The following is a 24,143-nucleotide window of genomic DNA, read 5'->3' on the forward strand; positions in this document are numbered from 1 at the left end:
GCATGGGTATGATGTCATGAACAGCACGAACCAGCACAGGAGGGAACCTATGACTAAGTTATTTTTACTGCACCTTATTCCACAAAGGACTTTCGGCAGCTTATGATGACGCGAAGAATGCAACAGTATTATAAAAATTAAAAATAGGAAGGGGGGAAAGATGGATGAAGAAAGATTGAAGAAAAAAAAGAGGAATCAAGAATGATGTATTAAAAGTGCATACCAGAGCCAAGGGCTCCTGTGAGCACAATTCTGGGACACCATTCACAAAGGATATACTGTGAATGGCGCTGCCCTGAGCTGCGCCACATGGCGGCCTTGGGTGCCTCCTGCCCCCATATTTATTATGGGTGGGCCACGATTTGGCTTCGGTTTTCTAGCAGGAAACCTGGTTAGGACTGTGCGTGTGTTTTTTTTTAAACAACAACAAAAAAACAGTTGTTCAGAAGAAATAATATTCTTGGTATGAAGACCAGATTTTTTTGTAGGGGGCTATCTTATGGTAAATGCAGTAACGAGTTCCACTGGGTGGTTTTTCTTGGAGGCTGTCAATGGAGACCAACGGCATTATACCAAAATGCAAGTTAGTAAAAAACAGTTGTGCAGGGACCACGTTGGGAATTTAAGTTCAACACAGATTTGAAAATCACACTTTGCAAACATTTCTTAAAATGTTTATTGAGTCATCTCCTATTCCATGTTTCATCACTCAGTGAGTGATTATATGCCTTCTCAATGTATTCTAATTACAATACAGAAATCATATCAACCATATGGAGGACTTGCATGCAAATTTTGACTTTTGAAGAAAAGGTATAAGCTTACAGTGGTAGCGTGGTAACTTTAGGTTGAAGTTAGCAAATAATTTCCCAACAGAGAAGTGTTAAGATATTAAAGGAGTTATCAACATAAGCTGTATAATATTTACTTATGGAAGTCTCAAACATTGATTGATACTAATGTTTCTACAGTAAAATGAGGAGATGCACTAGATCAGTTTTTGAAGACTCTCAGCTGTAAAACTCTAAATATAGGTGTGGAAAACAGTACAAATGTATAATAGTTAGCTTATTAATTCACAGAACAGGCTATTTCTGGGGCTAATAGACTATATTAACTACATTATGTAATTTATCTTATTAAAGATGTTAGGAAGCCAGGTTGTTCATTTAGCACGTAAGATAATTGATACCTATGAGATGTTTAATATAGTGGAGGAGAAATCTGGTAATACCATTTCAAGAAATCATTAGTCTACCTCTTTTCCTGAATTAACTGAATTATCTTTACTTCTCTCTTACATCTTTGCTTCGCTGTAATTTTCCAGAAAATCAAATCCTCTTGAGACTAACAAGTCACCAAAAGTGAGTTGAAGTTAGTTATCAAAAGGTTTATGGCTCAAAGACAGGGAGGAATTATAAGGCAAAAACTGAAAGAGTATGTTAATTCTCAGCCCAAAGAAAGCATATGCCAGGAAATCTCAAACCACAATTTTGGAAAACATTTTAGTTCATTAAAATTTAGCAAGGAGCACAAGGATGAAACACGTGAACATTACAAGTGAGGTAACAGTCAACTGTCATCTCGAGTAGTATATTAACCATTTGTTACCTTCTCTCCAGACTCCCTGTGTTTCTAATAGGTCTCCAGATAGGCCATATGCAAGGGAGACTATTACAAAAAAAGAAAAAGCAAGATAAGGGAAAAGATAAAAGAAAAAGGGCAGAACCAATCTGTTCTGTGTGAGGTGGAAGCTGATAGAGCAGTGTAGACCAGGGGCATGGCAGACAATGAAGGAGAGACTCCAAAGTGGTAAAAATATTACTAATTAAAAGAAAGCAGTTACTGATACATCGACCTAGCGATTCCACTAGGAATCGAGACCTACTGAAATAATGAGTGCTGGCCTCAAAGATGGAGCCATAAGCTTGTTCGTCACAGCATTGTTTATGATAGTGAGGAACTGGAAACAACCCAAACATCCCCAAATAAAAGACCAGTGAAATCGATTGTGGTTATCTGTGCAATGATATCTATGTAAGGGGGGAAAAAGCATTTCTACTTGGGTGGCAGGTGATTTTCATTTTCTTCTTTAAAATCCTCTGTTAAACATATAAACTTTCCTTTTTCAAAACATTTTAAAAAATGCTACTCAAGTCTGCTACAAGTGAACAGAACATTACTTAGCAGCTTCATAATGAGCAAGCCCCTTGGCACCGGGTCTATCCTGATAGCTCATTTCTTATTAAAACTATCAGTTAGCCTGCCCTTGAACTAGAGCTCCACCTTACTAAACAGAATTAGACTAAACTTTGGGGCATTCACTTTGTAACTGGCTTTGCTGGAAGGCATCTATTCTAAGAAGCAAGGGCACATTTTTTTAAAAAACATTAATATTTATTCCCATTCTCATTTTAATTCCATAGTAGGATATTTGATGGATTTGCAAATTAAGGTGCCTCTGCGTTTCATGCCTCTCAGTTTTTTTCCTCTTGATACTAGCTCGTTATTCCATCTAATTATATAACCCTTCCAGATAGCTGCCATCGTGTCACACTGATAGAGTGGGAGCCTACACAGAACAGAACTGCCAGGAAGACTATTGTTTCACGGAGTGCTGGAGCAGCTAGGAGCAAAGATAAATGTGCTTAACTGAGAAAGGAAAACACAAACAGATATAAGAGCTCTGCTGGAAAAAATCTTTTATGAGGGCCAGTTGCCATCTTTTGGAGGTTTATCAATCCAAATAGAAAAGCCAGTCTTCTGAGTTCCAGCATAATGTTTCAAATACTACTAAGTATGTTTAATTACCACCATTTTAGAAATAAAGTATTTCATGTGGTAGAAAAATTATACCTCTTCAAAATTCACCAAAAGCTGCAGGAATCGATATTCTGAAGCAGTTTTTAAAAATTCTAGATATTCGGATGCAATTGAGATATGTTCAATTATGTATCTCAGGAGTAAAAAAAGTTTAATTTCTTTAAATAGCGGTAAGTGGACATCACTTTGTGATCATCTTAAAACTATACAGATCTAATACATTAACTGATTTTCAGTTCCTCTGCTCTCTGAGTGCCCCTCTGATATGCCAGCCATATGCTGACAGCTTGCTTGTGAGTGTCTGACTGCTGAAGTTAGCCTCACAGCAATGACCTCCAAAGTGACCTTTTATATTAAAGGCTTCCTTGAAAGAAAGGAAGCTGCAGCTTCCCCATTGCCTGAGATAGTAGAATGAAGAACACTAATTTTTCCCATAAAATTTTCAATTTTTATTCACAAAACATTTGTCACCAAAAAGAAAAAAAAAAAGGCATTAAAAAAAAAATCAAGTTGGCAAACTCAAGACCTCAGGAGCAATTTAATTGAATCCCTTGGCTACCTAAAGTCTCATTTTCTGAAGCTGATGTGAATCTGCTAAATCTTTATCTGGGCAGCACAGACAACTATAGGGGTTATTGTTACATTTCAAAGGAAAAGAAAGTCTGCCTATAGTTACCTCTAAGTTATTCTCACCTTTGTTTTAAAGATTTCTCCATGAAATTATCTATATCCTTACATATGGCCAGTAACAGTAGCTCTGTGCCTCTGCAGAACTGTTAAAATTGTGGCTATACTTCAAAGTACATTTTATTAGCATTTTATATTTCCAGGTTCTAGAAATATGCACATATTTGTATTATCTTGCTCTTTTCTTCACAGGACTTTTTAAAACAATTTCCCCGCCATCTAGGTTTACTGGATCCCAAGAGTATGTGAAACCCCCGGCATCATGCCTGCACCTTTTGTTTTCAAACACCATTTGTTTCTCTTCCTGTATTATTACAATTGGACTTTGTGTCCATGGTATACTAGACTTTGTTGTATGTTTCTTTGAGATCAAGATTGCAGTACAAAACAAGTGTGATATTCTTTTGTTCACGTGCTACCTGGACAGAATTTAAATCACTTCTCTTGAAGAGAGGAGATACAATCTAAAATTAGTAACTATTTCTGATAAAAGTCTAGGCTCGTTACTAGGAAATTAGATGCAACATGGACTCTAACCCTTTAGGTAAGGTGATGGACCTAGTGGGGTGAGAGCATTTACATTGGCATCAGTACCTTTGACATTCGGATTAGGTCTGCTAATCAACAGAGACTATGGCAGCACTAAGTCTAATAAATATCCCAACAGAGCACAGAACTTCCTGTGTTGCACTGGTTATGCCACTGACTGCGGCAGCCCCTGTTCAGCACATCTTGGCATGATTCCAACATCCTTCCCAGGCCCTTTCTAGGAGTAAAATATAGTAAAGGAGGTAGGGGGAGGGAGGAGATGGGGAAGGAGAAAAGAAAATTGAATTATGGGGGTACGTTGAATAGTAACTAGGGCAATCATTTCTGTTCTTTGAATAGAAAAACTTAATATTCTATGCTTTGGGGTCTTGACATTTCTAAAAGCCATTATCAGATTTTCATTTTGGCATAAATTAACAGGTAAAAAAAAAATTGGCCCATTAGAATGACTATTTTCAGTGTTACTGAGATCTGCATTTACTATAATGGTGTAGCCAGCATATATTAACTATATTTGTGATTAATCATGCATTCCATGTTCAAACATACAAAAATGCAGTGGACCCTTATTATACATAGATTCTGTATTTGTTAATTTCCTTACTCCCTAAAAGTTATTTGCAATCCCAGAATCAATACTCAGGACACTTCCGCAGACATCTGAGAAATGTACAGAGCAGTGAGAAATGCGAACCACAACCTGAGTGGCAAACATGCGGGTACAAAAGGAGGCTCTGACTTCTTGTTTCCACGCTGGTACTCTAAACAGTGTCCACGTCATAGTCTAGTCAGTGCCATGCTTCTCTCATTTTTGTGCTTTTTGTTGGTGATTTCACAGTTTAAAGGGCTCCCCAGAGTAGCACTGAAGTGCTGTCTAGTGTCCCTAAGAGTGAGAAGGCTGTGAAAGGCCTTATGGAGAAAATGTGTTAACTAGGCTTCCTTTAGGCATGAGTTCTAGTGCTACTGGCCAAGAGTTCAAAGTTATGATTCAAACGTATATGCTAAACAGAAACACACATAAAACAAGGTGATGTATTATTGATCAGTTGATGAAAATGTGACCAGAGACTCACAGGAACCTAACCCCATATTTCCCCGGGAGCAATGCTTCTGTGTTCCCAACCCAGTGTTCACGGTGACTTTATAGAACACAGCTACCCCGACAACAAGAATTGACTGCATATCAAAATGCACATGCATTTTTGAAATTGAAATTATATTTCACCAATAAGGAAAGACAGTTACAAAAAGTCAGCTATAGAGTGTGTCACCCTTTTGGACTGCGCACTACACAGGGAAGCATGCTAGGTGGATGGATTTCTATCCTACGGGCAAACGCTTCCAGCCACCAAAGTAACCTGCGAGTTGTAAGAGACAGACAGAGACAATCACATTCTCTTAACTAACACAGTTATTATTCCAGAAAGTAGAACTTTAATCAGTAAGGTCATAAAAAGTCAGTCAGGAAAATTCCGTAAAATATTCAGGGATGACTTATCTAAAAATGGGTCCTGAAAACTCTAGAAAGTTGTCCAAAAAAACAGTGAGTGAGTGAGTGAGTGAGTGAGTGAGTGAGTGAGTGAGAGAGAGAGAGCGAGCCAGCCAGCCCCAGAGAAATGAGCCCGTTTCCCTGACAAATCTACCCTTTAAAAGACAAAGCAGTCTCTTGCTTAGGTGACATTTGGGGCTACAAAGATACTTAGAGTTAGGAGAATATTAGGGTTAAATTGGAAGACAGATTTTTATTTTTAGAAATGACAAAAATATGTATTATTATGAAGTATTATTTACATTCTAAACTCCACATTCCTGATGTATCTTAATTTTTTCTTCACCTGTCTTAATGGTGCAAATTATAGACTCAATCACCCAGCACTTCCAAGCAAGCAGTTTTCTGTAGAACGCTGACATTAAGGATGCCTTTGTGTTTTCTCACTGTCTTTAGGACTACTCCTGCTGTTACATGGTAGGATGGCAGGATGAAAGACAACAATGAAAGTAATATATTCTACAGATGAGGCTCAATCCTGTACACCTAGCATGATGAGAGACCCGTGTAGGAGAAAGAGCTTCTGCAGGGTTCTCTATGCCTTACCAGGGCTGAGGGTGGCTTCCGACCACTGTGACCTCCTACCAGTGGGGCTCACATTCTCTACTGTGCTATATGCCTTTTATGTTCTTTATCACATTTAATCTTCACAATAACTTTATGAGCCAAATATTATTACCCACATTTGCCAGAAAATGCAAGAAAGCTCTCTAAATGTTAGTTACCATTCTCTTTTCAACTCTGTTTGGGATCCCCAAGGTATACTCATGTGCACTCATGAACTTGGTACCTCAGGCATCATATGCTGCCCCTGCTTTTCCTCTAGCTCAGGCTCACTGAGGCAGTACCCTGCTGCGAGGGGCCTGTGAAGCTGGGCCCCTGCTGTGACGACTCCAAGGCAAGGCCGCTGCCAAAGATGCTTGCCAGTCTGTGCCAAGGCCAGTTTCCTGTCGCTGCAGAACCCACTGGATATGCTGATCTGCCCCAAGCTTCGAGGTACCCTCAAAGAGTGGGAAACTGACATCCCGGAGTTCTATAAACATTTTAGTGAAAAGCTCTTCCATAGCATCTCTTTGGCATTCAGGTAAGAGTTTCCGGGGCCAGGCCAGAGGGGGATTTAAGTGACAGGTGTTGTACCACGGTAAGATGTGCCCACTCCCTTAGCGCTGATCCTCTTCTCTGGAACCACACCCAGGTGCCTTTTGCTCTCTCCTTAGGATGGCTCCTTCCAACTTAGATTTAAGCAGTGGCCCTTGTTAAAAATAACTGGAATTTTACATGGTCCTAAGTAAAATTTCTAAGGAAATGTTTCAAGAATGCATATCACGAACATTACATTTAAGACAACAGACTTTCCTTATCTACTTGGTATGGTGAGAGGCCCTAGAAGACAAGGATTCACTACTGGCAGTCATATAATCCTGAACAGTCACTACGCTTTGGACTTTGGGTTCCTTATCTGCAGAATAAAGGAACAGGACCAAGTGACCTCTCTGGCCTCCTTTAGCTGCATGAGTCTATGAAATATTTAATACATTATGAGCAAGGTTTGAAGTGTCTAAGCCATTCCCATTAAAAGCTGCCATACAACTCCTAAGTGCAGTCTTGTGCCCCCAGTTCCCATTCATTCTGATCAGTGCTTTCTCTGGGCCATTTGAGCAGCAAGATGAAAGCAAAGAACTGGACTCAGAGGATGGCAGGGGAAAAGGCAAGAGCGAGAAATGGGAGTGTGGAAGGAATTCAAGACTATCCTAGATCGTCTGAGGGAGGAAGCGGGAGAGGAGAGGAAGAAAGGAGAAGGGAGAGGTGCCCACGCCACCGTCGCTACTTCTCTAAACAGCCGGCATGTGCTGGCTCCTTACGGGGTGTCAGCAGAGGGCTAACCGCGTCACAGCCTTATAGAGCTTTTACAGCAGGGAACACATTTTTATGTTCTAAAAATCATGAACATGTGTATATAGATGTATGGGGAAAGCACAAGACGAATATTTACCAAACAGTAGCTGCCCCTGGAAAGGGAGAAAGGGGACTTTCACTTCTTGGGCAATGGGGCCAAATGGGTTTCCTCCACCCTCTGCAGCTGACACATACAAAGGTTAACAGGAAGAGACATCCTCCTACCAGGATTATATCCTGGAGATGCTAGCAGGGTTGCACTTGGCAATACAAAACGGCTAATTGTCTTCTAGCTAATCCATCCTGGTCCCTTTCCTGCTTCTGAGAAACCAAAGAAGGGAGAGCCAGGTATCCTGGCAGCCAGCCTGATGTTCGCTCTGCCAGATCAGGCACAGGGTTCAGGGGCTGGACACCAAGTGCAAGTTTTGCCAAACAGTGCGTATTGCAAAAGTGCTGGAATCATTGCCAGGCTCGCTCGCCTCTGCACGGACACTACAGAGCTAAGTTAACAGACAACAATATCTATTGTTACTTTCTAAGAAGAGCTGTCACATCTGACACAGGCCCAGGGACTGCCGAGCCCCTCGGCCCTTCCAGGAAGCAGGAAGAGGCCAAACTAAAACAGAGAGCACTCTGCTCCCCTAAGTTAGAGGGGTGACAGCTGCACACCAGCTGCTGGCTGGCTGGGTCTATTCACTTTTTTGTATCCAGAGGAACACTGTAGAAGACCTGGGAAGGGAATGTAGAAACAGAAAAAACAAACCTTAAAATAGAAGAGACCTTGGAAGACATCTGGTCGTGGTTTCCCAACCAGGTTGAGGAGTCCGTGGGTGTCAAGGAAGTGCAAGGAACCAAAGCACAGAGTCACCCAGGAAGTCATTTGAAGAAATGATTCTGGGTACTCTGTGGCTGACACAAGTTAAAAACACTGACAACTCCCTTTTCTCCCCCCAGTGTTAGAAACCCCACTTCTGTTATTTATGTTATGTCCTCTCCCCACCAACATCACTTCGACTGGCCTCTCAGAGCAGTGTTTCCTAATCGGGGGTGAGTTTGCCCCACAGGGGGCATGTGGCACAGTCTGGTGACATTTGGGTTGGGGAGGGAGTGTGTTACTGGCATCAGTGAGTAGATTCCAGAGATGCTGCTAAACAACCTACGATGCACAGGACAGCCCCTAGGACCAAGTATGTCAACCAATGCCGAGATTGAGAAACCCCGTCTTAGAGGCAGGAAAAAATCCTGCAATAATGAGATATAAAGCCTTTGCCTTTTACTGTTTTTTAACGTTCTTCATTTTTCTCTTTTAAAAAGTTAACGTACTGTAGGGTACTGTAACGTACCCCCTTGGCCATTAGTTCAGCATCACTCAGAAGGCAATGTGGTATAAGAGCCACATTTAAATCCCAGTGCCCCATCTTCCAGTTACATGACCTTCGAGTTATCTACTTCTCTGAGCCTCAGTTCCATCACCTAAAAATAATGTGAATTTTATAAGGTTGTAAGGATTGGAGATAGTGTATTAAAGAACCTAGCACACTGCCAGATGTGCAGTAGGTGCTCAGTAAATGGACAGCGATGCAGTTGATCCTTACTGTCATTTACTGAGGACATTCTGTCTCAAGGGGACAAAGCAGCATCACAGTGACAGAGTTAATCACATGGGTGTGGAAGACAGCTTACACCTCATCTAAAGTGAGAAATCTTTCCCCGAAACCATATAAACGAGAGTAAAACAATGCCCTAGTGCTGGAACCTGCTTCTCTGTGTTATTCCGCATCGACAACGTATGTTCTCTAGCTCGTTCTTAATTCCAGCCCTTCTTCTCCCCAGCCCCAATGCCTGGCACATGACAGTGGAAACAGATTAGAGCCATAATGATAGAATGTGACAGAAGGTCAAGAACCAGTCAACCTCTGATCTAGGTTGTTTCACCGTGTGCTGAGAAAACAGACTCTTCTTTGATTTAAATAAGAATACCCGATGCTACCTTCCTAAAAAGTTGTGGTTCACACAGATTTCAACAAAATCTTTTAGGAAAGGGTTTCTTTCCCATCTCTCTGAGGGAAAAACAGAAACAAAAACAAAACCAAACCAGTGTTTAAATCTTCCTGGGACAGGCCCAGGCCAGCAGCTGGAGGGAGCTCCCGCCTTGCGGAGGGGGAAACGGTGGCGGGTTTTTCACATTCTCTTTTACTGAAGACTTTACAGCTCTTCCCTTTAAAGTGACAGTTGTACATCTCCAGGGTCTTAAGAACGTGTAGTTTAGATTCTCAAATCTTCCTCCAGAGCCCTTTATCCTGGTTTTTGATTTGCTCACTGGGACTTGCTATTCTGGAGAATATACGGATATTTTTCTTTTGATTAAAATGGCAGTGCTCGTTCTAAAATAAGTTACTAACTTATTAAAAATGTGATTTTCCTCCTACACATTAACTACATCCTGGAGACTGGAATCTCCCCCAAGATTCAGTGAAGAGGAAAGTGAAACAGTGTGCCATTTCCTAGTAATACACTACAAGATATTACGACACTAAACTGTATTCTTATATAATTTTAATTCATGTAATTATCTTGGCTTGTTACTTTTTAGCATGTTCACCTTATATGTCATAAGAATGATTAAAGAGTCATTCTATTTATAATATAATAAATATGTATTTTTTACATATTCGGTTTAATGTGAGAAAAGATAATTAACTTATAAGTGCATTCAAGACAAATTATTCATATTATACTTCCACAATCCTTGCGTAAGGAAAAAAAATTGGTACTGATGACCCTGCTTTACAGCTCTCTCCAAGGACTTGCCTTTACCACGGGGGAGCCATCGAAACTGCCACATAGACAGAGGAGTGGATGTCAGCTTGACACTCGGCCTGAGAGGAAGGCAGGCTTTGACCCGGCTCAACCACTCTTAAAGACTGTCTTCTCTCTCTGCCTCATCCTACTTTTTGCTTCTCTCCCCAAATGGCCCTTTCACCAGATACTCCAGAGGTAAAGAGCTACACATGTATATGTGGAAGGGGTGGGGCTGTCACCGTGGGCTTTTGCAGCCTATCACGGCAGTAATGAGACCTGGCTCCAAGCAGGTCAGTTCCCCCTGAATGTGGGGCCCTGCGTGAGTGCTCCCCGACTGAGTGCTATCTGTCTTGTAGAATGGTTGCTGTGCTTCTAGAATACATGGGAAGGTCGGGGTTCTTCTTTTTCTTAAATATTGGGTTATGCTTGGCTTAACAGCTAACCAGTTTCACGTAATTTACTAATTTTCAATGTGGAAAACACCTTAGATTATGATTCTGTAGCCACACTATGGTCCAATGCCCAGCAGTTTGGCTGTGGCTACCCTTTGGGTACAACACAGACACCTCTATTACAATGCCACATGTATTTTTGTTCCTGGTAAACCTTTGGTTTTGTAAAATCATTAGTTTTAAAAAAAGAAAAAGAAAAAATTGGAATGAAAGAAAAACAGGGATAGAACCAGACTACTCAAAACTTAGGGAACTCTGGGACCAGAGCCCTAAGGAAAATCGATCGGCACAATGAAAAATTGCCACGGACATTTGCACTTTGCGTGACAGTCCATCCTGTGCAGCCTTTAAACCCAGGGGCTTGTGTTTTCCTTTCCGTAGGTCCTTGGAGACATTCGCTTCTAATACAGAGCAACTTTACCAAAATTAAGAGTATGATCCAGGGAGAGCCTTTTTCATCCATCAGTTTTCCTCTTGGCTCCTCTGGAAGCGCTGGCAGTTCCCCAGACAGCTTAGCACAAGTGGCAAGTGTAGTGCATCTTGAAGCCACTAGACTCTCCATTTCTTGCACTAAAGAAATACTTCTGCAGGGTTGTCAGTTTTTTTCTTAGTCTTCATAAATATCTTGTTATGGAGGTCACTTTAACTGTAAGAAACCTTGCTCCTGATCGCTTCCAAACACTGACAGGCCGGAGGAAATCTAGGAACCACCAGGACTTCCACACTGAATTAATGTGATTTCCCTATTTACCAAACACACGAGAGCCAAAGTGCATCATGGAAACACACATCAGAGGAACAGGCTGTGTCTAGTGGTCTCGCCTGCGTCTCCCAGTCTGAGCTGCTAAGTCACCAGAGGGGGTCATGGCGACCCTCCGAGGGAGGGGCTTATGTTCTGACATGCACTCTGGAATGTCTGGGTCTGTTGGCAGAGGTTTTCTTTGGTGAGGAATTAATAGCCTTTCAGCAGAAGACAATGATTAAACATCTTGAAATGACTGTTTGTTCCCAAACTGAGATGCTACAGTAGAAGTTACCAACCCTCCCTGCAAAAAAACACCCCTTAATCTCCTGTGTCAGTGTTCCTGATGGGTAGGAAACTTAGCCTGAAAAAAGTCCAGGCTTTCCTGAAATTGTCTGTCATGGGTGTGGGATGTTATGGCATATCTAGTGGTGCCTCTATAAATCTTTTTCTAACTAGCCTCCAGGAACTTATGTTAAATTCCTGGTTGGGGATGGAGGGAGGACTATAATAAAACAAAAACAAGCAACTTTGAGTTTATAAATTTTTTTTTTAAATCAGGCATATCTCATATTTTTGTGACATTGGTGGTGGGCATTTGTGGAGGGGGGGCAGGATGAGTGGAGGGGAAATGAAGCTAAGTTCTATTTTAATAGAGTAAACTGAGAAAACGACTAGAGAATGGGAAGGACCTTATCAACCAGTAAGGTCTCAGCAGTAGAAGGTTTCCACCAAGTGGGGTGAGGCACCCAGTACGCTATCGAGCAGAGAGCGGGGCTCGAGATTGCTGCTGCTCTGCTAATGCTGGCTCATGGCAACAACACATCTCTATTTCCAGCTTTTGTAAGCTCACTCTACGAATGTGGTACTCTAGAAAACTACTGTGGAAACTGGGGTGACATAAGCTATCCCTGATCACTATAATAATTCCAATTTGGCTAAATATATCTCCTATCGTCAGCCAGGACCTTAAACAAGTATCAGCTCTGCCATCATTATTAAGAAAACTCCAAAGTGCAATGTGTACATGTCTATATGTGTGTTTGGAAGAAAGAAGAAACTAGGCATCAGAACATAATTTTTCTTTAAAGTTAATCTAGAAAACCTCTGAACTTACGAAAAAGTAGCTTTCAAGAGTAAATATTTGCAAGCCACTTAGAAAGTAATAATTTTTGGACATAAAGGAAGCAACGTGTCCATCATGGTCATCTGAAATCAATTTTAAATGTGCTTCCTACAATTTAGATCTAAGGCTGCCAAATTGTAGTTTGAAAAATGAGACATATTTTGGGCACTCTATGAGAGAAAAGGATCACATGTTAATAACTGTGACCAGTGTAGTTTGGATCGGGTCATACAGAACTACTACATATTCTGATAATAGAAACTGAGACAAAGCACTGAAATATAGATGCATATATATGTGATTCACATATATATGCCTGTATATGATTTATGTATTATTCTAATAATTTGTTTTAACCTCTCTGAGCTGCTCCTTAGAGTTTCAGTTAGTTCTAACTAAAACCCATAGGTCATACATAGAAACTGAAATGTAAAAAGAATCTATAGCATTTCAACTAAGTCAGGGTTTCGAAAATAGCATCGACTCTATAAATTACAGCACTATACTCTGTACAAAGGTATCAAACAGAGCCTTTAACATAGACAAAGAAAAAAGCTCATGACTATAACTCACCTTAAATAAAATGAGAGTACAAAAATCAGCATTTTGGAATTAGGTAAAAAGAGAATTAGCTGGTGTATAAGGCATGAGTATAAATGTAAAATATCTTTTTTTAAAAAAAACCCTCCATTTCCCACAGACAAGCTTAAGACAGTTATTAATAATCATATTAACATTTGCATATCTCTTAGAATTTTCAAAGCACCTTAATGTCTATTATTTCACTTTGTAAATGCAACTAAGATCGCTTTCTACAAAATAGAAGTGCAATAGGTGTGTAGGTGGGAGGAAAGGTTAAATATTAGAAGCACATGAATTTGTTCAACAAGTCAAAATATTTAATTCATTTGTTTGAAACAAAATTGCTTGGATTATATACCTATGATTGCCTTCTTGGGCTGAAAAAGGGCAAGAATAATTTCCATGTATTTGCATCAGTGGTTAGTTCACAGTAAAGGAAATAAAATCCCAAACTTTATTAGAAGAAAATCTAATATATTCACAAATAGAACTTTCCATCTCTTCCCACAAACTGACAGGCTCTGTGTGAATTTACCTAAAGCCAGAGAGTGGACTGGTTTAGGTAACCAAGCTTTGGGCAGAGCAGCTTGTTCAATTCTACCCACCCTGTTTCTGTAATGGCACCATTCTTTGTGACACTTGCTTTGAAGCCTGGATTTATCTTTAATTTCTCCTGCCACTTCATCAGCTGCTAAGGCCCACTGATTCTAACTCTTCTGTTCTCTTACATTGAGTCTCTTACTTTGGTTCTGTACCCTTCACTGAAGTTCCTACTCTCATGCTACTACCGGTCTAACAGGTCCCTACCCTCATTCCACTCTTGTCACCTCTACCAGTCTAATATTGCTAAAGCTCCCTTTATAAGTCTCCGGTGGGTCTTCCTTGACTACCAGATTCAGTACAGGCTTTGTAAATGGTACTGTGGTCTTCTAACCGTGACCCTGCCTGCCATCTTTGTTTCTCTACACATATTTCCTGATACAAGTAAACGATACCACTTGCTTTCCTCCTAGACAATGCCTATCTTCACGTCTTCAACACGTGTAACCTCTTCCTAGGGGAGCGCTACTCATCCTTCAGGGTCTGTCTCTAGTGTCCCCTCCATGAATCCTTTTCTGACACCCCTGTAACTCGACGTGGCTTCCCATTCCTCTGAACCATGCTATTTTGCTCACGCCTTTCTTGTGGCTCTTATATTCTGGTATTCTTTCTCTCCTCCCCAGAGGCAGATGGCGAGCCCCTTCAAGGCAGGGGCTGTATTTTCTCATTGTTGCATTCCCTGACGGGCTAGCACAGCACCTTGTTTATTGGAGCTACTCAGTATCTGTCGAGCTGTGAAGAAAATCATATAGGTTTTTTTAATAGAAAATATGTGTGGAGGCAGGTGAAGTCATTCTTGGCTCAAATCTTTAAAAAGAAGTAGGGCTCCAGTTCACTCAAAATACTGTTACTCATTCTTTTAACAAGTAATCAACAGCCAGTAAATTACTCAGCCAGAGACTGTAATTCAAAGCTGCAACATACATAAGTATGAGTCATGCTGGCAGCTGGGCATTTCTGTCCTGCTTCTAAGGTAGAGAACACTCATCTGAAAGACTATAGAACAGCCACAAAAACGAACACGTTAACTGCAGTGTCAGATGTCACAGCTGGACAAAGTGCCCAAAGCTTGGTTTCTAAGCTCGGCAGCTGGCTCATTTTTACGTCTGACAGAGGCAAGAGAACAAGGCTGATAAGGCTTATATTCTAAAGCCACAAAAAGTCAGCAACACCAAGCCAATCTCTGATGGATGCTCCATGAGGGGCGAGCATGAGGATGGTGTATGCGTGTGATATAGATTTATGTTTTGTTTTTAACACGTTGCCAGGGAAGGCAGAAAAGTGCTAATATGTATGGTAGATAATGTGCAAAACCTAAGGGTGTTTTCTTTGTTGTTGGCCTTTTATTTTAGAGAAAATTCTTAAGACTGTCTACATTCTAATTTATGAATAACTCTACTTAGAAATTATTTATTACTCTACATTGAACTTTAACTGTTCAGAGAAGAATGAAGCCTATCTCATTTTTTAAAAAGCGGAAGAATCAAGTTCAAAAAATAATCCAGATTCAATTTTATAAAAGTTTCTAGGGGTTGTTATGTTTGAGTATTTTGAAGTATAAAAAAAAGTTTTCTCACTAGCACAGACTTTTAAAGAGGGCTTTAGGAGCACTTGCTAAGGTAGCCTTGGGTCCTTTTATTTGATTGGAGACACAATATTTACACAGAAACATGCGAAAATCCTATTTCTAGGTACTGCTCCAGTTGTGCAAGAGAAAAGAACATGGGGAATAACTGGCAAGGGAGAAGGAAGGTGATAAGAGAAAAGAAGGAAGAAAGGAAGGAAGGAGGGAGGGAGGGGGGAGGGAGGGAAGGAAGAAGGAAGGGAGAGAGAGAAAGAACGACAGAAAGGAAGGACTTTGCAGGAGAGCAAGGCGGACTCAGAGAGATGGGAGGTTCGGGTGGCAATTGTGTTTGAAATGATCAAAAAAGAGATGAAGGCTTTGCCATTGTGGAAGGTACAAGTAGAAGCAAGATGATGTAGATAAGGCAGTATGTGACATTTACATTTTTCAAAAAGCAACAGAGAACCTCAAAGTTAAATAGTAACTGAAAACATTCAAATGTGACGAGAAGATATGTGATCTGAAGAACATGCCACGAACAATAAAAACAGCCAATAATACTTAAGTTTCTAACCACCAGGCTTGTGATAAAAGACTTTTAGTCTGTTATGTCATTTAATTCTAACGCCAATCCTGAGAGGCAGGTATGGTTTGAACTATTTTAAGGATTAAGTAACTGAGAGTTAGAAAGGTTAAGTAACTGGTCTAAGATCTCATTTCTGGTAATGAAGCCAAGGTTTAAATCCTAGAAGATTTCTTTCTTGCTTGCTTTCATTCATTCATTCATTCATTCATCCTGTCAACAAAAATTTACCAACTGGGTACTACTACCAAGCTGCTCCTAGTTGTCACTGAAAGTAGCTGGTGAAGAAAACAGACATTCTTTGCTCTCAGAGCTTATCATCTAATAAGAAAGGTAGTCAATAAACAACTAAATAAACCAATATCTAATTATAAAATTTGATAAATGCTATTAAAGAAATGGGCAGAGAGCAGTAACAGAAAATAAAGCAGGGCATTACCAAATTAGACGGCGCGGTTAGCGGTGCGGCTAGGACCTAACGGATAGGCAGGAGCCGCTGTGAGAAGGGAAAAATCATTCACGAAGGAAGAAAGAGCACGAGCAAAGGAATCATGAGACGCTGACACAGCTAGAGCCCTGTGGGCAAGGACAGTCGCAGAGGAGGCTGGGAAGGCTGGGAAGGGTCATAGCATGGGGGCTGCTGCAGGTTAGGGGTTTGGGTTTTACCTCAAGCGTGCTGGGAAGGCAAAGAATGATTTTAGATAAGCTAGATTTGTACGTTCGAACACTACACTGGCTTCTGTGTGAATAAACAGGAGGCAAGAGAGGAAATGGAGAGACCAGGAAGGAGGATCGTGCAGGTTTCTGAGAGAGATGGTGGCTTGGACGATGGTGGTGGCAGTGGAAAAGAAAGACCAGCACCCAGAAATGATCTGAGACATACTCTGGTGGCAGAAACAAGAGACCCTGAGATAGAATGGACGTGAGGGGTGAAGGAGAGGGAGGCACGGAGGATGACTCGAATCCTGTGTACTGCTCTGTCTTGTACGTCACTTGATTTTCTTAGCATGTCTCTGATATAGAAAAGTGAGCTAGATTTATATCGATGTTTTAAAAGACATATCTTTAATAAATAGTTCATGTACTAAAACCTCAGTTTCTATACTGAGCTCACCCCGAGTGTAACACTGCACTGAGGCATACCGTCCAGCAGAGACGCACCGTGGGGTGCGGGGCGGTGCGAAGAGAAGGGGCTTTCACGCCAACCACCTCGGGTGAACGGCAGCCTTACCATTTGGCTGGGCAGATACAAAGAAGGTACAACTGTGAGCCTCGGGCTTTACGTCCACAGGTAAGAGCCCTCTTACAGTTTGTGAGAATTAAATAAGATAACTTACAGTAAGTCCTGGCATGTAGTGGAAAGTTAATAAATGTTAGACTCCTCCCACTCCCTTCCCTTTTCCCTGTTACAGTGATGAGAATGCCATCAATAGGTTCTCAAAGAACATTCTGTAACTATGATAGAGTGCTATGTTTCAGACACACCCCAGGGGAGGGCCTACGAATCCTGTTACAGGTCCTAAAGGTACTTGGCAGTTCTAGCTCTGTACCTATCCTCATCCCCTGCCCAGAAGTTTTGCCAAATAAAATACAGGACACCCAGTTAAATTTGGATTTAAGATAAATAATATGTTTTAAAAGTATAAGTATGTCCCATACACTATTTGGGAGATAATTATAAATGTTTTTTTGTTATTATCTGAAATTCAAGTTGAACTGAGCATCTCCTATTTTTATTTGCTAAATCAGGCAACCCTACGACTAGGCGAGGCTGTATTTTCATTAGGAATAAACTACTCCAAGATGCTTCCTTGAGATGCTCTAACTCCTCTCTGAATAAGAGGTTATGTCTCTTGCCATCATGGTTCTATACTTCTAATCCTTCTACTTTCTTTGCATATTTCATTCACCCCCTCTCACTCTTACCAATAAACATATGAATCCAGAGTCTATTGACTAGCACTACATTAGGTACAGAATTTTACTTAGTGGTCATAAAGAATGCTGCTGTGTGCATGTGTGCATGTGCTGTGTTAACCTCTTAAAATGAAGATTATGTTAATAATGCATCATCGGAAATACATATTGAGAGTTTTCTAGTAGCAGTGAATTAAGTATGCATCCATATGAAATGGAAGCTATTTAGATCCTACAGAAGTAGAATCGATTATTGAATAAACTGAAAGAGAAGAGCTTTGAGTTCATTCAATAATCGCCATCTATCAAAAGTTAAGAGTTGGAAATCCTTTATTTTAAAACCAGGCGAAAAGAATTTGAAAGTTGAGGCCATAGTTTTATCTGTCTGAGTGCTCCTTTTGCATACTCAGGAGCTTCAATGTCCAATTTTAGTGCTGAGGAAAAAAATTAAAAGAAACATAAATATCTAGTTAATTATTTGAGACATCTAGAGCAGAGTTACTATTTGTTATTCTTCTATAACAAGGAGCTTGATCCAGAATGAAAAGCAACACAGCAAGAAAGTTTTGTTATTAAAAAATTTTCAGTTGAACTAAACAAAGTATTTAATAGTTGTTTTACATCTGGTGCAAGCTCATTTTCTCATTGTGGACGAGTAACAAAAAATTCACAGACCGGGGCCAGTCTGAGGACCAAATATTGAGTAGGATTAATGCAGACGACCCCAGAATTTTATATCTCAGACCCTCAATATCATGGCATAAATGGAGAGATCTCCTCCTTCTAGACATTTTGTAGAACAAAGATCCTCTTAGTCCCTTGAAATAAAGGCATAAATACTTTCTCCATTCTAGCTTCTAACTAAATATCTATCAAAACCATAGTTGCCCCACTTTTAGAAAGAAGAGGATGTGTGCTTACTCTTCTTGTCGTAAGTCATTGACGCTGCGGTCCAGTGAGATCATGTCACTTGCCACCATGTTAAATCCAAACTCTTTAATGCTGGCTTGAACTGCGTGTTTGAATTCGGGTCCCAGAACCAATGGCTTGGCTTTCTCTCCAGGGCCACCAACCACTCCGTGAGGCTCAGGTTCTTTGGGTTCAAAGTTACCAAGGATCTCTGGGCGTAGCACAGGATCACGGTAGGTGAAAGTCTGAGGCTTAAATGTGAGATACTGCCTCTGCATTATGTCTTTCTGGTTCTCTCCTCCAGCATGGCGCTCTTGTTCATTTTTGGCCTTGTTTTTTCTTCTAATAGACTCTAAGTCCACTTCTACTCCTTCGACATGAGGCCATGGCACCACAGGTTTGAATCTGTCATCCCCGGGAACTAACCCATTGCCTCCTCGGTTAGGCATGGGGTTGACATCTCTGTCTTCCTACACAAAAGGGAGGGGATATACAATGAGTACATGCAGGCAAACCATAGCGTTTATGATACCAGTTTTCATGTTTGAAAAAAGGCTGAGGCAACAATTAAACAGTTTAAAGCGTGAAGCAGAAGCAGGCCATTAATCAGGGCTAACCGTTAGAAGATACTTTGGGGCGGCTGGAGGGGATGGGAAGTGGAAAAGACATGCCAAGAGCCAGACTATTTCTTTGCCTTAGCATTCCAAAACAAATGAATGGATGCATTTTTTACTTCTCCCCTTCTAAATCTTACTCTCTATCAAAGATCTCTTAACAAAGCACATTGTTATGGGTTAGATCAATGAGGTTCTAGGGCCTTTGATAAAAACAGACCCATAATAGGTTGTGTTGTACAGTATGTGGTTTTCCCAGTTGACCGGTGTATGATAAATATAGCTTTGTGTCAGTAATATAGCCATATGGTGGCAGTGGTATTAGCTGTCAGACATCACTAGGCTGGCTTCGTGCCCCTAATGGCAGAGGAGCAAGGCGGGGATATGCACTCGACAGTCTCATTTTGGTATTTTCTACTCAGTGAGGCTTTAGCTGAATTGAGAACTTTTTTTTTTTTTTTTAAAAAAAAGCTCTAATAACTAACCAAGTCAGTTTGGCCTTTTAAATCACACTCAATACCTAATTTGCCCCATTCCAGAGGCAGCCCAGGTAAAATGAGATTGTGCATATAAGGATACTCAGTAAGGGCTGTCCCCGCTTCCTCTCCAAACCCTCCTCATCACTTATGCATCATTGTGAGAGATCCTGAGTGCTTCTGCTCCTGGCCTTTATATGCGAAGTTTTTGCTAAACCAGTATCATTCTTTGCACAAAGCACTGTTCTCAACATGAGCATCACTTCGGTGGCTTTAAAAAATACTGATGTCTGTGTCCCAACTCCAGACTTTGTGATTTAATTGGGCTGGGCATTCAGATTTTTAAAAGCTCCCCAGGTGATTCTACCACGTATCCAGGCTTGAGAACCTCTAGCTCAGTGGGAGAGCGGCTGGCTATAATTAGACAAGGGAACTATTGAGTATGCATAGTTGGGGGAGAGGCAAGGTGAATTCAGAACAACTGCAAAATAGGCTGACTGGTCTGCCACCTCACTCCACACTAAGATTATGTGACCCTTTAATAGGTTCAAAATAGAATTAGTACAATCTGACTAAAATGTTTCTACAGTGTTAGAGCTATCTGAAAAGTTAAAAACTTTGCTTTAAGGAGTACAGGAGTAAGGCTCTAGGTATGATGTTGATGTGTAGGTTGCTATCTACTGGTAGTTTATATTTAGAGATAAAGATCTCTTTTTAGAAAGTCAGTTCATTCGAATGTGAATTTAGTCAATGTTGACATTTTGGTAAGGACTAGCTAAGGATTAATTTTAGAGAGTTCAAAGGAATTTAAAATTGTCATCTATTTCTATAGGTAATATAAGCATACTATATAAAATTTAAAAGAGCATATGGCCTCCCTTATGCAGAGGTTATCAGAGCCAGCAGTTTCTTGTGACTCTTTCTAGAGATGGTATATGTATGTGTAAACTTACATGTGTATGTATAAACTTACATGTGTATATATAATAATTTTTTTGAACATGGGATATGAATTTTAACCCACTCATTAATTAAAAAGGGAACCCATGAGACGTTAAACTGGTTCAAAGGTAAACCCAAAGAACAGACACATATATAAATATCAAGAACACTGCGAAGAGAGAATGTTTCTAACCACTGCCGCTATGCGACTGGAATAGATTTTTGCTCAAGAAAACTGAAAAATAAAAGGATACTGCAAAGAATTTACAAATAGATGCAAAACTGGTAAATCTGGTTAATATCCAGAGAGCAATAACCAATTGCATTCCACAGTACACAATTCCTTTTTCAACGGACAAGAGCCTTGTGCATTACTATCAGTTTTCTATGATTTACAGGATTGTAAAATAGCTCAAAGATAATGAAAGGGCGAGCTGACCTAGAAAGCTGAGTCAGATAGTATACCCAGTAATCTTTTTGGTCCATTTCAAAGTTGTTCCACAATTTTCCTTCTATAACACAAAACTAAACATAAAATGCAACACTCAGCCTGATTCTATAAATATGATGCTTTCTTCAGGCGTATGTTATAGGTAGATAAGGCTTCTGTATCGGGCTTTTCTTTAAAAAAAAAAAAAAAATTTTTTTTTAATTTTTTTTGGGCAAAGCAACCCTTGGTTGATCTCACAGATTGCAAGGACCTTGTCAGCTTATAATCCTTTATTTTTTTATTTTTTATTGTTTACGCCTACAGCACCTGGTCTTCCTAGGTGGTCTCCCATTCAAGTACTAACCAGGCCCAACCCTACTTAGCTTCCGAGATCAGCTGGGATCAAGCTTGTTCAGGATAGCATAGCTGCAGACCTGCATCAGGCTTTTCTGATCATCACACATCTGAACAACAAGGACTCAGCTGAAGCCTGACCTGTAGGCCCTACCAAGGGTCAGAGGTGAATAGGTAGGAGGCAGTCCTGCGGGAAACTTCGTATTCATGAAGGACTGTCGGTTCTCGTGGGAATTAACTCATACCAAGGAGAGGAAGCCAAGCATGAATCTGTAACAGAGAGGTTGGCACTAAAGCTGGGAATCACTTATGGCAATTTGTTGTAAACAAATTAAAATAGAGAAATCATTCTAAAACTCTAAGATGTTGGACCCGAGTGGTTGATGTCAAACCAAACATAACACAAAAAGGTGAAACACATTCTCCCCTTTAGTTTTTTACATCAAGGCTCCAGTGAATCGGTAACTGGGGAGGTAGAAAGTGAGGGGAAGAAAATGTCAATAAATATAGAAAAGTAGATTGAAAAATCCATCAGATGTCAACACCCATGGCTATAGCATCCACTTGTTGTCTGATATTCCATGGGAGGAAATTGCATATTGGAAGAATGGTCAATATGATAGTACCCGAAATCAAGACAGCCGAATTGCGAAATACATGTATGGTTTAGATTGGCCTGTGCTAATATAAAAATTGCAAATTCAGCCACCTCAACAAAAGAATATTTAATGGATTCAAAATTCATGCTTATCTTCCTTTGAAAGTTGTTTTGATCTTTTCTTTGATTTAAGGATTCTCTGTCTAAATTTTAACTGTTGGTGTTCTTTATAGTTGTTAGAAGTCTACCTGTCATTCCACCCTCATTCTGGATTATCTCACTCTCCTTCCAAGCTAGGTGACCAGATTTATACTGATGGCTCCTATATCTATGTCCTCAGCCACATCACAGCTCCGATCTCTGGACCTTATAGTCAACTGTTTCCTGAATAGCCCTACTTACATCAATCTGGTACATAAATTTAAGATACCCCACACTGAACTTATCATTGACTCCACATCCCAAAATGTTTTGATTCTTGTCTTTTCTACTTTGGGGACTTGACCCACCATTCATTCAACTGATCAAGTCCGAAACCTGCATTTCATCCTCAACTTGTAGTTCTCTTTTATTGACTCTACCAACAACCAATCTGTCACTAATTCCCAACAATTCTATCACCTATGTAGCTTCTGAATCTGGCGATTTCTCTCCACCACCGTCACTGCCACAGCCTTAGTTCAGGCCACCCTCACCTCTTAACAGAATTACTACACTAGCAATGATAGCAGTGATTGCAAACACTATGTTCTAAGTGCTTCACATATATTAACTTATTTAATCCCAAGAGTTAGGTTCTGTGATTACCATTCCCATTTTACAGACAGAAAATCTGACAGAGAAGTTACTTAATGTCAGAATCAGTATGTGGTAGGGCCAAAATTTGAATCCAGGTGGTCTGGCTCAAGAGTTCATGCTCTTCACTACGCTTTAGTGCTTGTCATTCCAATACAGGCACTTACTGTCTCTCTTCATTATTTTTTCTACAAGCAGCCAGAGTGACTTTTCTAGAATTCAAATACGAACACGTTACTTTCCCTGCTTACAACATTCCACCATTGGCCCACTTCCCTCAGGAGAATTTATCCTTAACAAATTCGATAATCTCTTCGGGCTCCAGCCTGCACTTATTTCTCCACCATACCTACTAGAGCAGAAGTAGGTTGGTAAAGGGTCAAGGGTCAAGTAGTAAACATTTTTGGCTTTGCAGACAGTAGGGTCTCTGTTGCAGTTATTTTAGTCAGCTATTATAGTGCAAAAGCAGCCACAGACTATATGTAAATGAATGGGCATGGCTGTCTTCAAATAACATTTTATTTACAAAGCCGGGAAGATTTCACTCCCCAACCCCTGCTACACTGTAAGTTCTGTGAAAGGGTAGAGACCATGTCTGTCACCATTGCATTCCTGAGGCTTAGCCTGGCATGTAATTCTTCAATAAGTATTTACTGAATAAATAAATGAATCCTAAAATTTCTGCTTTGGTTATGAGACTCTGAGAAGAAAAGGCAAGAGAGAATGGAGAATATGGAATGGAAAAGCAGGGTTTGGATCAGAACCTTTCTGGCAATACTTCATGAATTCGGCAAGAGAATGGGATGTAACTTTATATTCTCTGCACAGTATTGTACTCTTAATAATGCTATGTAATACTCACCAGCAAAATTGAATTTGCTCACTTCTCAAAGCCTGTATGTCATTAAATCTGAAGGCAAAACTAAATATGAAAATTGTCTGTCTAGTCCCAAGCCAATTAAGAATAATCATGTCAAATCTTCATGTTATACGATTCAAAAAACGGATATAAAGCAGTGTAATCTCTCGGCTCCCCATGAGAAGGAAAACTACATGCTTCTGCCTGAGAGCGAATGAGAACCAGCAGATGCCTTTGTGAGTTACTGGTACTATGATACCTTCATGAGCACCAGCTGATTTACTATACGGTCAA

The 24,143-nt window shown here is 40.3% G+C and overlaps 1 protein-coding gene and 1 pseudogene across 4 annotated transcripts in view; both read right to left on the reverse strand.

The window, feature by feature from the left end:
• The window catches only part of GALNT7 (polypeptide N-acetylgalactosaminyltransferase 7), a 116,728-nt gene that overhangs the window by 34,085 nt on the left and 58,500 nt on the right, over nucleotides 1-24,143 (reverse strand). For all 4 annotated transcript variants that reach the window (XM_039876113.1, XM_039876116.1, XM_039876112.1 and 1 more), the window contains exon 2: nucleotides 18,794-19,251. In XM_039876113.1, coding sequence (XP_039732047.1) covers nucleotides 18,794-19,251 — 458 coding nt within the window. The remainder of the gene's footprint in view (nucleotides 1-18,793; nucleotides 19,252-24,143) is intronic.
• Nucleotides 21,559-21,677, reverse strand: LOC120613549 (uncharacterized; annotated as a pseudogene).

Source organism: Pteropus medius, unplaced genomic scaffold (genome assembly GCF_902729225.1).
Source record: "Pteropus medius unplaced genomic scaffold, Ma_sr-lr_union100, whole genome shotgun sequence".
Taxonomy (NCBI): Eukaryota; Metazoa; Chordata; class Mammalia; order Chiroptera; family Pteropodidae; genus Pteropus; species Pteropus medius.